A 13,753-nucleotide genomic window follows, 5' to 3' on the forward strand; every position below is an offset into this window, starting at 1 on the left:
ATATTAAATAAACTGAGTAAGCATTTTCTTTATTTAATACTTGATAATTATGTTTTTGAATAATCACATTTTATTAAAATCATGAAAGGGTAAAATACCGTAACTTAAAGATAAACTAAGTTAACATGTAGTACGAAATAGTTTACCCAAACTATATTCATAAGACAATAATCATTTATTGCCATTGATTTAGTTTATAAACAAGTTTTAAGTTGAAGATATCAGATTCCTTTTGATAAAGGCTATCATGGACCACCCCGTAGGTTTTCTGAATATTGCATCTCATTTCTCATAGTATTAAACAATAAAAATAATTTATTAAATAGTATTGTTTGCTATATTGCACCTCTCTCTAGCTTTTATTATTATTATTACAATAGGGGAGAACTATTGCAACTTGATCAGGGTCGGCCAATCCCAACAAAGCCACCAACAAGCAGCTGGTTGAAGTTTTTCTTCTAATGGGCAACATGAAGTATTTTTTGTTGGTCTACCACGCTTTAAATAAAGAATTATCAAGAGTTTTTAAACTACAAAATAGTAGCCAATAAAGAGAGAGAGAGGCTTTGGTGATTCCGTGGGCTAAAAAGCAAGCAAAAATAAAGAGGTGGACAGGAACAGGATTGTTATGAGGTGCAACAACTGAAAAAAACGTGTCTTATCCCCTTATTTCATGCATGCTATTGCTATCTACATTAAAAGTCTTCTGTCCAAGCAAATCATTCATGTCACGCAAAAAACAGCTGGCAATCGCCATTTTTTTTTTCTCACAACTACTCGTATTAATTAATTAAATAATGAATTCATCATGCCCTTTCCTAATTTGTCTTTATTTCTGCTGCTGCCAAGAAAGTGTGTCTTTGGGTACAAAATTGATGCTTTTATTTTAGGTCACGGTTTTTTTTTTTTTTAAGAAATTATGAGTAATAATTTTTTTGATAAAGGTATTTTAAAAATAATTATCAAAATAAATTTAATTATTTTTAATCATATTTAATCATGATTTGATAAAAATATTCTTAAAACTATTTCAAATAAATTAAACCATTCATCATAATTTTTTTTCATCTGTGCTTCTGATTTCTCTCTCTCATCATCCCACTTTCTCTAATTTTACTGATTTCTCTCTTCTGCATTTGTCTAGTATGCTCCCAATTTCTCTCCCCATATTTTCAGATTTCTCTTTCCAACACTTTGAAGACACAAAACGATAGTTTTCAGATTTCTCTTTCCAGCACTTTGAAAACACAAAAACGATGATTTTCATTGCTTGAGTGGATGACTATTTGGAGAAATTGATTTTTATGTATTTAAAAAAACTAAATAGTAAAAATGATCATAAATGTTTGAAATAGTTCTTAATTGGATCAATTTGAGATTTAGATACCAATAAATTCAAAATTTTAAAATTTATAAATAAGTTTTCAAAAAAAAAAATTTGATCTTTAGTCAAAATAAGTGTTTTAGATCATAAAATTTGTATTTTGATTTATAAAAACAGGTTAGAAATACTTTAATCGGTGCCAAATTGTCAAAAAAAACAAAAAGAAATAAAGAGAGTTAAAAGGATTTGAAGTTTTGGTTTATAAATAATAACAATAGTTTAGGCATTAAAGTGTAACAAAATGTTTTTGATTATAGTATGTAATAACAGTATTTTTTCAATATGACGTGTAATAACAGTATTTTTTTTATAATATGGCGTGTAATAACTTTTGGTAACCATGGTGTATAACATGTTTTTGTACAAATGTAACAATAGTTTATTTTTTTAACATGACGTGTAACAATTTAACCAAGACATGTAACATATTTTTGTACATGGCGTGTAACAATTTAATCATGGCGTGTCACATGTTTTTGTACATGGTGTGTAACAACTTAACCATGACGTGTAACATATTTCTGTATATGGAGTGTAATAACCTAATTATAACGTATCACATGTTTTTGTATATCGCATATAACAACCTAACCATAACGTGTAAGATGTTTCTGTATATGACGTGTAATAACCTAACTATAACGTATCACATATTTTTGTATATTGCATATAACAACCTAACCATAACATATAACATGTTTTTGTACATGACGTGTAATATCATATTATGTGATTTTATTAAGGATAATTTTATTAAACTTGACTAAAAATAGTTAAAATTATAAAAAGAGTTATTTTTAAAAACATCTTTATCTTTAAGAGTTATTTTTAAAAATATCTTTTTTTTTGTATATATAATGAAAATGTTGCTTTCTAAAGACTTATATCATTTTTCTTGGAAAACCGATCACAAGTCTAAACTCTAAGAAGGAACTCGTCTATTAGAACATTTTCGTTTTAACTTGTAACCCTTGATGTTCATATTTGGTTTTGCTTTGAGAATAATTTATTTGACAATCAACAAGCTTTTTCGTTTTTTACTAGAATATTTCAATCAATGCCTGTACAGAAGAGAAGGTAAAAACCTGAAAATAGAATGGGTAGGAACATTAACTGCAGAATTGAATGTTATGGAGACATAATGCATTGAAGGCTTTTTAATTGAATTAAAAATTTGAAAGTGATGTAAGTGGTAGCAACCGAAAACAACAGTTCCTTGATGCTTTGGCAATCCGCAATTATCATTCCCCAAAAGCATCTTTATTCCTTAATTTTGTTGCGGCTAACCTCTTGGAGGAGAGGTGCCCTAAAGATCAACATTTCTTTCAGTTGGAAAAGCCATAGGAATTAATATTGCACAGTGTCCACGGCTATGCCTTCTGGGGAGGATTGGAATCAAATGAGATATATGAATCATGTTTGAGAGCCTTGACGGAAAGGGAAATAAAGGGAAGTAGGCGGAATAGGGAGAGAGTTTTGTGCACCATTTCTTATTAAGAAGTGAAAACAGAAATAATACTGATAATATTGATATTAATGGTGTTTTATAAGGTGACTTTGTTCTCACATAAATTTTTTTAATGAATAATCTTAATTATCCCTTCGTAGATACATATATTTTGTCAGACTTAATTTTGAATTATTCTTGTATATGATTTCATTGTATTTTTTCAAATACAAGAAATATAGATACAGAAATAATAATAATAACACGAACCTTTGATCCATTAATTGGTATATGATCATTTTATTTAAAAAGTAAAATTTGAATTTTTTTTCTTTAAATAAAAAAAACAATAATAATAACACTTAGTGATAAAAATTAGTCACCGTTATTCCAAAACCTCTCATGCTAAAAATGTGGCTTAACAAATTGTTTGTTGACACCTAAAATAAAATTCATAAAAATAAATATAAGATTTATTCCGAATAATCCTTAATAAATTAAGTATTTGTACCCAAAAAAGTTTTGTTAGACAGATATAACCCATTGATGATGATGTGTCATAAAAAAGTGTGTTGACAAGTTCAAAAGAGTATAGTCATTAGTCAAATAAAGAAAAAAAGGTAATTTCGTAGTTTGCTGAGGCTGCGAAAATTGAAATCTTTTAGTACTTGTGCGAGGAAATCTATCGACGGCTTGACCCTTGGTTCTTTTGAGTTTTGAGCAAATCAACTCTTTGCCAGGAAATAGCTTCCCGAAAATGGCCACATTTAAACAATAATGTGCAATTTTGTATCATGGTTTTCAGAATCTTATTCCATGAAATCTTGTTTCTTCAAATGACGATTTATTAATAAGTCTGAGAGATAAGATGTTGAGTAGAATGAGGAATTTTATTTTGTTTTCTTTTTTACTAAATTATTAAAAAGGTTTTTTTTAATAATTTGTATTTGAATAAATTATTATATTCATAAATGGATATCATTGTATCACATGATCTTGACATATTTTGGCCAAATTACATTTCTTGCATACGTGATTACTGATGTAGCTTTTATAATATGGTGAAAATTGGTTGAGTGGGATTTTTTTTCTCGAGATATGATTATTTCAATCAATTTTATCAATTTAAAAAAAAATCACGTCATCTATCTTGAATACAAAAAATATCAATTGATAATAAAGTCACATGTATCATTCACATAATTTTATAAACAAAAAGATTTATTTGTAATAATTTAAGGGTTTATCTAGTATATTAATTTACTTTCCATATATATTTTTTTAAAAAAATTTATTTCTTATATAAATTTTGAATTATATAATAAAAAGAAGTATTTTCCTTCCCATAAATGTTATCCCAACTTTCTCAATATTCAAATCGAAAACCTTCCCGTTGCAATTCAAGTTTCCTGTTAAAATGCCCTTTAGGGACAAAAGTCTTGGAAGTATCAAATTTCAGTTTAATTTCCCTTTGCAGGAGTCAATTTGTTTTATCCCCTCCTTTTCTTTTGGCCATTTTACCCCATATATTCATAAAAGATTTTTTTTCCCCAAAAATTTAAACAATGATTATTTTAACAGGCTTATAGTTTTTATTAAGTTCCATTTTTATGATTATAATATATTTCCGGCAACACGTAACATGGAGATCATAATCAGTAAATTAAAGCCTTTTAACTTATATACTTTTTAATATGCCAAGATTAAGAATTTAGATGTCTAATATATGTCTTTAATTATTTCACGTTTTGTCATACATAACAAAATTAAAATTTTATAATCAAACATTTTTTAAAATTAAAAATAATATTTACTCCATTCCCCCTACCAGCTTTCTCCAAAATGTTTTCATTCTTTGATTAACTAATTTCAATATTGCAATTCACGCAATTAGTTGGCTTGTACCATACCTAAACTCCTTTCAAAGAACAGAATTCGTTGCACTTTTATATTAGGAAAAAAAAAAGAAAAAAAGAAAGAAAAGAAAAGGCAAACGCACAGACACAGAAAGTGACCGCTAAAATAAGACCTTTTCATTGTACCCAATAATAATAATTAAAATCCTTTTTATGTGAATAACCAATCAAAACTCAGAAACAAATGAGCAGGTTGAGTTCAAGCCTGGGTGTTCAAGGAGAACAAGGGAACCCACAACTTGAGAGTTAAGACTCCAGAGAAAACAAAACAACCTAAAGCTTTAAGGAGTGGTAATGGAAAAAAGCATCTCATGCCAAAAAGAAATTACTTCAAAAAAAATTATCGTGATCTTTTATTAATATCACATTAAGATCTCAATTAATTTTAACAGATTTTGGCCAAAATATTAAGATATTATTATTCTTCTATTTAACCTTAATAAATATTTATCACTTTTAATACTTGTTATAATTAATAATATCAATTTTTTATTTTGTAAATTTTATTCTGTTCATTTTTACAAATTTGAATTTGGAACTTTTAAACTTAAAATATCAAATTAATTACAATATTTTTACCAATGTTATAAAAGAAAAAAAAAGGGGAAAAAAAAAAAGAGTGCGGAATGCGCACAATAAGATGGAAACAGTTAATCCCACCTCAACAAGCTATTCTTGGGCAGTTGGCAACTTGGCATAGAAAGCTTACCATATTATTCCTTGTTTATTTGTACCAAAATTTCCCTTATACGCTTTTCTTTTTTTCTTTTTTAATAAAAAACGCCATATATATAAATATTAATTTCCCCAATCAAAAAACAGAAAAAATCGATAACAAAAATAACAACAAATTAAATTCTGAAAAGCACTGGGAAACAAAGCTTCTTTTGTTTTTCTCTTGAATCCTCCATCGAAGGTTAGTCAAATCTCTTCCTCAATTCGATAATTCTAAGTATTTTATTTGAATGTAATTCTGATTATTTAGATTACGAACAAGTTTAAAATATTTCGCTTTACAACTCTTTTTTTTTTTTTGTGATTGTTGTTATTTTTCTTCTGTTTGGCTACTGAGAAAACGGTGGATACATAAATGAAGACGATTAATTTTTTTATGATTTTTAATTTTTTTTTAATTTTGATTTTTAAAATAGAGAAAGTTTGAACTTAGTAGATCACTTGAATTAATTTTTTGCCCTGAAATTTTGATTGCTTTTCTTTTTTGCTGCATTTTCTTAGGAACCAAACAGAGCCGGCTCCTGACTGTTGCTTTGTTTGTTTACTTTAAATTAATTTCCAAGAATGAATAACGCTTGTATTAGATTTTCTTTGTTCTTTTCATTAAAAAAGATCTTTTTATTACATGTCCTAATCTTTTTTTTTTGTTTATTTTCTATAATCCTAATCCAATTTTTTTTTGCTTTTCTCTTATGCACACTTTGCAGAAACTGCCTTTTAAAAAAGAAAAAACTTTCCCCTTGTTATTTCTTTCTATAGTATGCTAGTATATTCTAATTGTATGTTTTATCCAGTGTTTATTGATTGTTATTATAGTTTTTTGTTTGAGATTGTTTGATTAATTAATCATCTCAATTTTTCAATGTCTTTTGCAGTTTGTGCGTTGGAATTTATGTAATAGGGATCATGAGATTCAAGAAAGGGACCAAAGTGGAAGTCTTGAGCAAAAAAGAGGTGCCATCAGGCTCCTGGCATTGTGCTGAGATAATCAGTGGCAATGGCCGCAGCTATACAGTTAGGTATCAAGGCTATTCTGGTGCCACTGACAAGATGATTGTGGAGAGGGTATCTAGGAAGGCTATCAGGCCTTGTCCTCCTGCTTCGGTCATTCCAGATAATTGGGCCCCTCGTGATGTTGTAGAGGTTTTTGACAATTTTTCCTGGAAGATGGCAACAGTTTTAGGGGTTTTAGAGAAAAAGTACATTTTGGTTAGGTTGCTGGGATCATCTCTGGAATTCAAGGTCAGTAGATTGGACATCCGTGTGAGACAATCGTGGCAAGATGATGAATGGGTTGTGATTGGAAAGGTACTTTCCATCTCAATCTGTGTTCCTCATGCATTTGAAATTTTTAAAATTTTCAAAGCTTTTTCAGCATTCATTGTTTAATAGTTAAACAATTTACTCGAGTTGATTTATTTTGATATCAATCATTGCCATATCCATTTTCAGTTTTGTTATAACCTGAGGTTAGCTTGAATATTTTTATTTTGTCGCCTGAATGAGACATCCTTCGTTTTGACAGTAAGCCTTCTTTCTATGAGATTGTGATCTAAGTACCATGCGGTATTTCTAATAAGTTCAGGCAAAACCTGATGTCATATACTTGTTTTTGGTTCCATAAATGAAGATGTTCATTTATATTGTGTCTATGTGCAGGGTTCTGGCAGTTGTGAAGAAGGGAAATATTGTGAAAATTATACTCTTAGATACAATCAAAATTCTAGCTCCCAATTTCAGAATACGATTAGAATGACAAATCGACATCTGAAAGGTGAATGTGGTCCTGTTAACAAAAAGGTTAATTACCAAGAATCTGTTATTGCTTCCTCAAAAACTCTAAAGATAGGATGCTGCTCTCAAACTGAAGCTGTTGCTGGAGCTAGACAGAAGTTTAGAGCGGTTGAGAAAGATGGAAGATTGTACCGACTGGTTGCTGCAAATCCATCCATTCATGGACAGGTAGATGCTGTTGCTTTCCCAAGAGATATGCTGGGTGAAAAATACATTCATGCTTCTATTGACAACAGAACTGGGTTGTCTGAATTGGATGCGGAGAGGAGAAAACCAAATGGTGCTGTCGGATGTTATATTGCAGAACACTTAGAAACCAATGACACTGAGCGTGTTACATGCTCTGTTGGTAGTTGTAGCGTGAGTAGTAACAATCTATATAAGTTGCCTCATCGTGTTTCTACAGGTCCTATTGAAGATCTTGATGGTCAATGTAGTGATGCTGAATCTTTTTGTCCAAGGGGAGATGAGGTAGGAAATTGTCTCCTTCCTACGAAAGAGGAACTCGCTGCTGAGATCCATAGAATAGAGTTACATGCCTACCGTTGCACCATGGAGGCCTTGCATGCATCAGGGCCTTTAAGTTGGGAACAAGAAGCATTGGTGACAAATCTTCGTCTTTCACTTCATATATCTAATGATGAACATTTGATGGAGCTAAGAAACTTAATTTCTGCTGATAGTGGTATTCCAATTAGATAACCAGGCGTGTCTGTGGTTTCTTTTACCTCTTTATTTTTTCCCCTTAGAAATAGATTTGGATAAATCATTACCCTGGTGGCTCCCTCAATTGTATGAAGCTTGATGAAATATGCTATCAATTTTCCTCATCTAGGTTTATAGCATATACTGATATATTTTGAAATGAATGTAACACAACAAAAACTGAAAAGCGTTAAATGTTTCTGAGCTAAGCATTGTGTATCAGTTCCTCTATCTCTTCTTTTCTCCCTCATATTGTACATTTATTTTAGTTAAACGAATATTTGAGAAATAGCACATCAGGCATTTGCCAACAATTGGGCAGATATCAAGAATGCATTTTTCTGATCATTCTCTTGTATATATTTCTTGCATCTGTTTGATGTACAATGGATGTATGAGTAATCTTCTGGTGACATTTGAATTCTGTAGTTATTAAAAATGTTATCCTGTGACAAAAGCCCTCTTGTTGTTTCTGACTAAGTGCTTATGTATGCTTTTCTTGAAATTTGTTTAGTATTAGGGAAAGATGTTCCAAGCCTTCTATTTAATGTGAATGTTCTCAGGGTATAATACTCTGTGTTTCAGCATAAGCATTCTCATTGGAGGACATTATTGATGCTTCCCCTGTATTTTCCAGGGTTGAAGAAGGAGGCTTAGGCACCTTCCTTCCAAATGTCCAAAGCTGATTTGGGGTTTGCCACCTTTCTCTTGCTTTTCCACAGTGGGGCAATTTGTAGGGGAAGTTATTACGAGGCACTAAGTTCTTTAGTTTGTGGCTTGCTGGATTCTTCAATTTCAGGTCTCCTGTGAGCCTTAGATATCTGTGTTGCTGAAGGATATAAGACCAGAATCTTGTGGCTGCCATGGGATGACCTGATATGTGGATATCCCAAAAGGTTTTCTTTTGGACCTTTATGTAAGATTATCCATGTATGACATCCTCTGCTGGCCCATGTGTGTTTCGCTTTGTTTCTTGCAAAGTAATCATGCTGAAATCTACTTTTCCTGTATTCCATTTGTGGAGTTCATAATTTGATTTTTTCTCTTGTTAATAATGGATGGACTGAGATTTTGAGCACGCTTGGTTGATGATCTTGCCAAGCACAAGCATAGGATGGAAATGCAAGAGACATGTTATCATGGATTTGAGAAAATATTGCATAAACCATCCTCACATGGCATGTCTTTATTCATGCCACTTAGATTGTTGTAAAATAAAATTAGAACTGTTATTAGCCAAGTTAGGGAAGTGCTCCGGAAGTGCAGTTTCTGTCTAGTTGGCAATTGGATTGACCTTTTTAGTAATGTCTGGGAGTTGATCCTAATTTCTCACTGCCTCTTCGGTGTTTTCTTTTGCTTCCTGTCCAAGTCTGGTAGTCCTGAGTTGGCTGTTGATTCTCTGGAGTCAATCTTTATAATTCTGTTGCTCGTTTTATCCTATTAGATGAATTCTTTGTCTAGCACAAATGAAATTTGTTTTGGTCGTTTAGATGCTGCCATCTAGCCTCTACATGGGAAAGTAGCAGCTCTGTACCACTAATTGGTTGGTAGTAGTAGGAAATGGTAACATATACGCTGTTATCCTTTTTTTGGATAGAATAAAACTTCATTACTTAAGAAATATAGACAACTAGCCCTAGATTTTCTGGTAAGGCACAGCTCCACACTCTAGTGTTATTTGCTTCACAACTGAAATAAGCATGTTATCTGTTATAATCTGTTATGTGCTATCTGCTGGTCTACATGCACAAGGAAATTGAACATGACATGATAGCCAGTATTTCCCAGGGGCTATTGCTTCCCAAGAGAAATTGGAAATTTTTTAGGAGTTTCTCATCTTAAGTCATGTTTCATATAGTAATGTTGTTATCTTGCACTAATTAACCTAATTACAGTTAAGAGGGGTGATTTGAATCAGTATTTCTTGCTAAGGAGTGCCTTCAGAGCTCTAGCACATTTGTTCTTTTTCTCCTTTTTACTTTATTAAAACATATTTGGAACATTCTTTCTGGTGACTGCAAATTATCTTCTTTCATCAGTAATCAGTTCTCTTTAAGGAAACTTCAATTATTTCTGAATGTGGCAGGCAACGAAAGTATGACGCTTTTAAACTTAATTTTTGCTTCTAGGGCTGATGAACATGGAGCTTTGTCATTGTCTGCTCTCAGAATTTCATGTTCCCTTCTTGAGGATGGTTTGATCTGCTCTGCTGTAATGACCACTCCGCAAGAGATGTGCATGGGTCTCTTTGCTCTCCCTTTCCCTCTTCTCTCTCTTTTCCTTTTTCCCTTTAGTCTAGATTTAGTTCTTCAGCATGCAGTTTTTCTTTTCCCCTTTTTTTTCCGGGTGATCTGGTTGAGTCAGTCGGCAAAGCTATTAAGTCATTACATTCTTGTTCTTGCTTTAGATTTCGTCCATTTTGGGTGCAAACAAATCTAACAAAGAGGCTTATGTCAGAGTCAAATGCAATTGGCAAACTTTGGGAAAGATTATTACAGGTACTGATAACTAGAAGTAGCATAAGGATGATCCCTCTTTGGAGTGTGACTTTATATAATGTCATTTTTTGGCAACAATGTTGTGACTAATGAATTCAACATGTACCATGGCATGAATAATAAATTGTTTGCTAGTCGCAAACAGTGTACATTTTGTTGCTTAATTGTACTTGGATGTCTTAAAATGTTTGATTTCACAAGAGCTACCTAGTGAAGTACCTGTTTTCACAATAGATGAGGCATTTTCTTCTGTTGTGATCTTATGTGTTCGATGTTATACTGAGCCATGAAGTGTTATGCTTGAGAGGGGCGATGGGTAATTCCAAAATATTGAATGGTTAGAGATGCATGATTTTGAATCTAATGCCTGATCATCTATCTGTGTTTTCAGAACTTATGCCCTCTATGATATAGTTTATAAAATAAATTTGACTTGAGACATAAATAGGTCTTCTCCCTGTGGAATAATGATCTCTTTGCATGTTTTCCCAAGGAACTAGGAAGAATTGAAGATTGAAGTTTATATACATTTATATACTCATTTTCTCATTGGTATTTTGATGGTAGAAATTTTGGTGTCCTACTGTTGCACTATTTGCTGCTCTTCTCATGCCTTGCATTGAAAAGCAATTTCTGTTTGTCATGGCAGATCCGTCTACATGCTAGTGTCCAAACTCTGATGACTACCCAAAAGCCAAAAAAGTGAAAAAAAAAGATCATTTTATTTTATTTATTTCTAAAACTAGAAACCGTTTTTTGCTTTGTATTTGTGGCAACATCTGTGCAATGAGTTTTTAGGAGTTCAAAATTATAATCACATAAAATGGTAGGAGATAATAAGTTGTCAATATGTGGTACTTGTCCGGTAGGTTCTTGCACTATCCACATCTCAAACTCAATATTTTATCCTTATTTTAACTTGCTCTGCTGGATCCTATTCAGACAATCTCTCTCTAGTTGTGTGTGTGGACTGCACTCTAAATTTAAATTTTGGTGTTTTTATGGCTTCTGATGTTTTTGCTGAAATTATATCTATAGCCTGGTGCAGTGGTGCTAAAATCCACCATGTAGCCTGTGGATGTTGTCCCCAAGCAATTGCTCATTGTCAGAACCCTTTACTCTTGGAGGGGCGGGAGCCTTTCTCGGAGTACTCCGGTCCTACTTGATTATATGCCCGATCTTGTTCTTGTAGGAACAACGTGGGGTCCCAAGCAGGTTTATAACACTTCCAAAACATTGTAAAGTTAGTTCAGCAGTCAATCATGTTGTTGGCAAATGATATATATGAATCTTTCTGCTAATCTGTGGCCAGTTTTGAGATTCGATAATGCTATCATTATTATTGTTATTGGCATCATTGTTCCTGTGCTGTGGTTCAGTTCTGTAACAGGTGGAACTGAAGGCTGTTTCATTCACTTTTCCGATGGGTTGCTTTTCCAATAAACCTGCGTGGGCTTTTGTTGATTTTAGTGAACCTGATACATGGACAGGCTTATCTGCAACATGGGACAGAATTGACGACTTGATGGGCCTGAAAGCAAACTTGCCCAAAAACCAAGTCTGGAGTTTAAGGATGATAGCTGCTGGCTGGTAAATATGTTCAAAACTCCATCTGTCTGTCCTTGTCAGCCACGCCCCGCCTTACAGAGCAAAAGCAGTTGACACTAACACCCAACAATTCTAACATCAATGTTACTGTTTATTTAGTCAAATATGATCAGCTGGGAAGTTAGGAACCGAGAGGTTAATTGTGGAAAGAGAAGCAGCAGCCAGCCAGGGCAACAGATTATCAGCAGCCTAGTGATAAACAATCTGCTTTAGTTAGAAACCAAAGTTTTGCATTACCCCACAAGCCCTACCCAAGAAGGAAAATCTTTGGTGCATCGACTCCACTCCACTAAAGCAAAGCTGGCATTCCAGGCTTATCTTTCCATATCTTTCTCTGCAGTAAGCTCACATGCCTTAAAACTATTGGATCTTGCCTTGGTAGTTGTTTATCTTTTTCAATGAGTTTAAAGAAATCAAGTGCTTTAAGTTGCAAAATGTACAGTAAAAGCACAGAAACTAAGATTTGTAGATGAAAAAAACTATTGAACTACTTACCTGATTCGCCAGATCAGCTATAGAAACAAAGTAAATATGATATTGTTTTGCCCGTGTGGTAAATATTGTGATATTTCATTACTACTGCTGGTGAGTCGGCAACGTGACATAGAAAACAGGGCAAAGTCTTTCTAGATTCTTTGGCCTTTGTTTTCCTATGTATTATATTAAAGGAAAATCTGATTTTGGTCTTAATAAAAAATAGTTGAGGAAGCTTTAAAGAAAAGAGGGGGCCAATGGCACCAGGTGGGTTTGTCACAGAAACGAGCAGCAAAATTCCGAGGTGTCATTCCTTTGGTCAGTATATACAGCAAATTATAAATAGAGACAGTGTGAACTATCAATCAAAAGCTTTTGTTTTATTATTTAGAAGAAGATTGATTTGAGTGTTTTTTGTTTTTGGGGGAGGGTGGGGGGTTAAGACTGTTTCAGAACAAGGGGTTGATGAGGGATAGCAAGGTGGAGGGAAGGAAGGCTACAAATGGGTTGTGCATTTATGGGGCTCCACCAAATCCTCTGCCATTGTCTCATTTGCATCTCTTCACCATGTGATCATGCCCCCCATCCTAAAAGGGGGACGCCAATTTCTCTAGCTCTCCCCCTGGGCCCTTTCCTAGATTGCCCCCTTCTTTTTCTTTTCTTCTCCTCTCTTTTTGTTCTTTTATCTTTCAGAGTTTCCATGGATGCAACCACTTTCCTATTTGTTTTTAGGCTAAATTTACAAAAGAACAAAAGATTAACCTTATAACAAAGGTAGAGACAGATCATTATTCCTTTGTGCTCTTTAGTGTTGAAATTTTCTGGTTGAAGATACTCATGTGGACATTGAAAATTTGGGGTATATGATAAAAAGGAGCATTTGCAATTTGCATGTATGGGGGGTGTTGGCAAGTGCCGTCAGCTGCTGCTTTCATGATATAGAAATGAGCAAATATAGAAGCAACACCAAAATAATGGTGACAATTGTCACTTCCTCTATTCGTATTAAATTATGGGGGAAAAAATCATAATTGGACAGTCACGTTGGTCCCAAATCTTAAATGTGGCCATCATATGACACTGCTGCTTGTAGATATTTAAGTGTACCCATCATTTCATAACTTTTATTACGTTTATTTTGAATTCTACGTTGTTGTCATGTGTCACGCCAAAAAGAAAATAAAAAAACTAA

At 33.0% G+C, this 13,753-nt stretch overlaps 1 protein-coding gene across 7 annotated transcripts; it reads left to right on the forward strand.

The window, feature by feature from the left end:
* The first annotated feature begins 5,458 nt into the window (after nucleotides 1–5,458).
* LOC110410861 (Plant Tudor-like RNA-binding protein) lies at nucleotides 5,459–12,613 on the forward strand. Of its 7 annotated transcripts, none has more exons than XR_016350911.1 (7): nucleotides 5,459–5,663; nucleotides 6,358–6,790; nucleotides 7,142–7,879; nucleotides 8,619–10,223; nucleotides 10,389–10,479; nucleotides 11,518–12,069; nucleotides 12,187–12,610. XR_016350911.1 is itself a non-coding variant. In XM_021420763.2 (4 exons), the coding sequence occupies exons 2-4, from the start codon at nucleotides 6,389–6,391 to the stop codon at nucleotides 8,622–8,624; spliced, it is 1,146 nt and encodes a 381-aa protein (XP_021276438.1). In that variant the 5' UTR covers nucleotides 5,459–5,663; nucleotides 6,358–6,388; the 3' UTR covers nucleotides 8,625–12,613. The 7 variants fall into 7 exon arrangements, 2 of the variants coding, with proteins under 2 accessions (XP_021276438.1, XP_021276437.1); XR_016350912.1 differs by having other exon boundaries at nucleotides 11,518–11,694; nucleotides 11,859–12,610; XR_016350910.1 differs by having other exon boundaries at nucleotides 8,619–8,911; nucleotides 10,111–10,223; nucleotides 11,518–12,606.
* The last annotated feature ends 1,140 nt before the right edge of the window (nucleotides 12,614–13,753 follow it).

Source organism: Theobroma umbraticum, unplaced genomic scaffold (assembly GCF_002168275.2).
Source record: "Theobroma umbraticum cultivar Fairchild unplaced genomic scaffold, ASM216827v3 scaffold_56.0, whole genome shotgun sequence".
In the NCBI taxonomy this organism is placed as follows: domain Eukaryota; kingdom Viridiplantae; phylum Streptophyta; class Magnoliopsida; order Malvales; family Malvaceae; genus Theobroma; species Theobroma umbraticum.

Bases quoted from the DNA above. Each gene is read 5' to 3' on its own strand.
- LOC110410861 (XM_021420762.2), top strand. From the start codon at position 6,389: ATGAGATTCAAGAAAGGGACCAAAGTGGAAGTCTTGAGCAAAAAAGAG. The intron at 6,791-7,141 runs GTACTTTCCATC...GTCTATGTGCAG, and splicing joins AATGGGTTGTGATTGGAAAG to GGTTCTGGCAGTTGTGAAGA.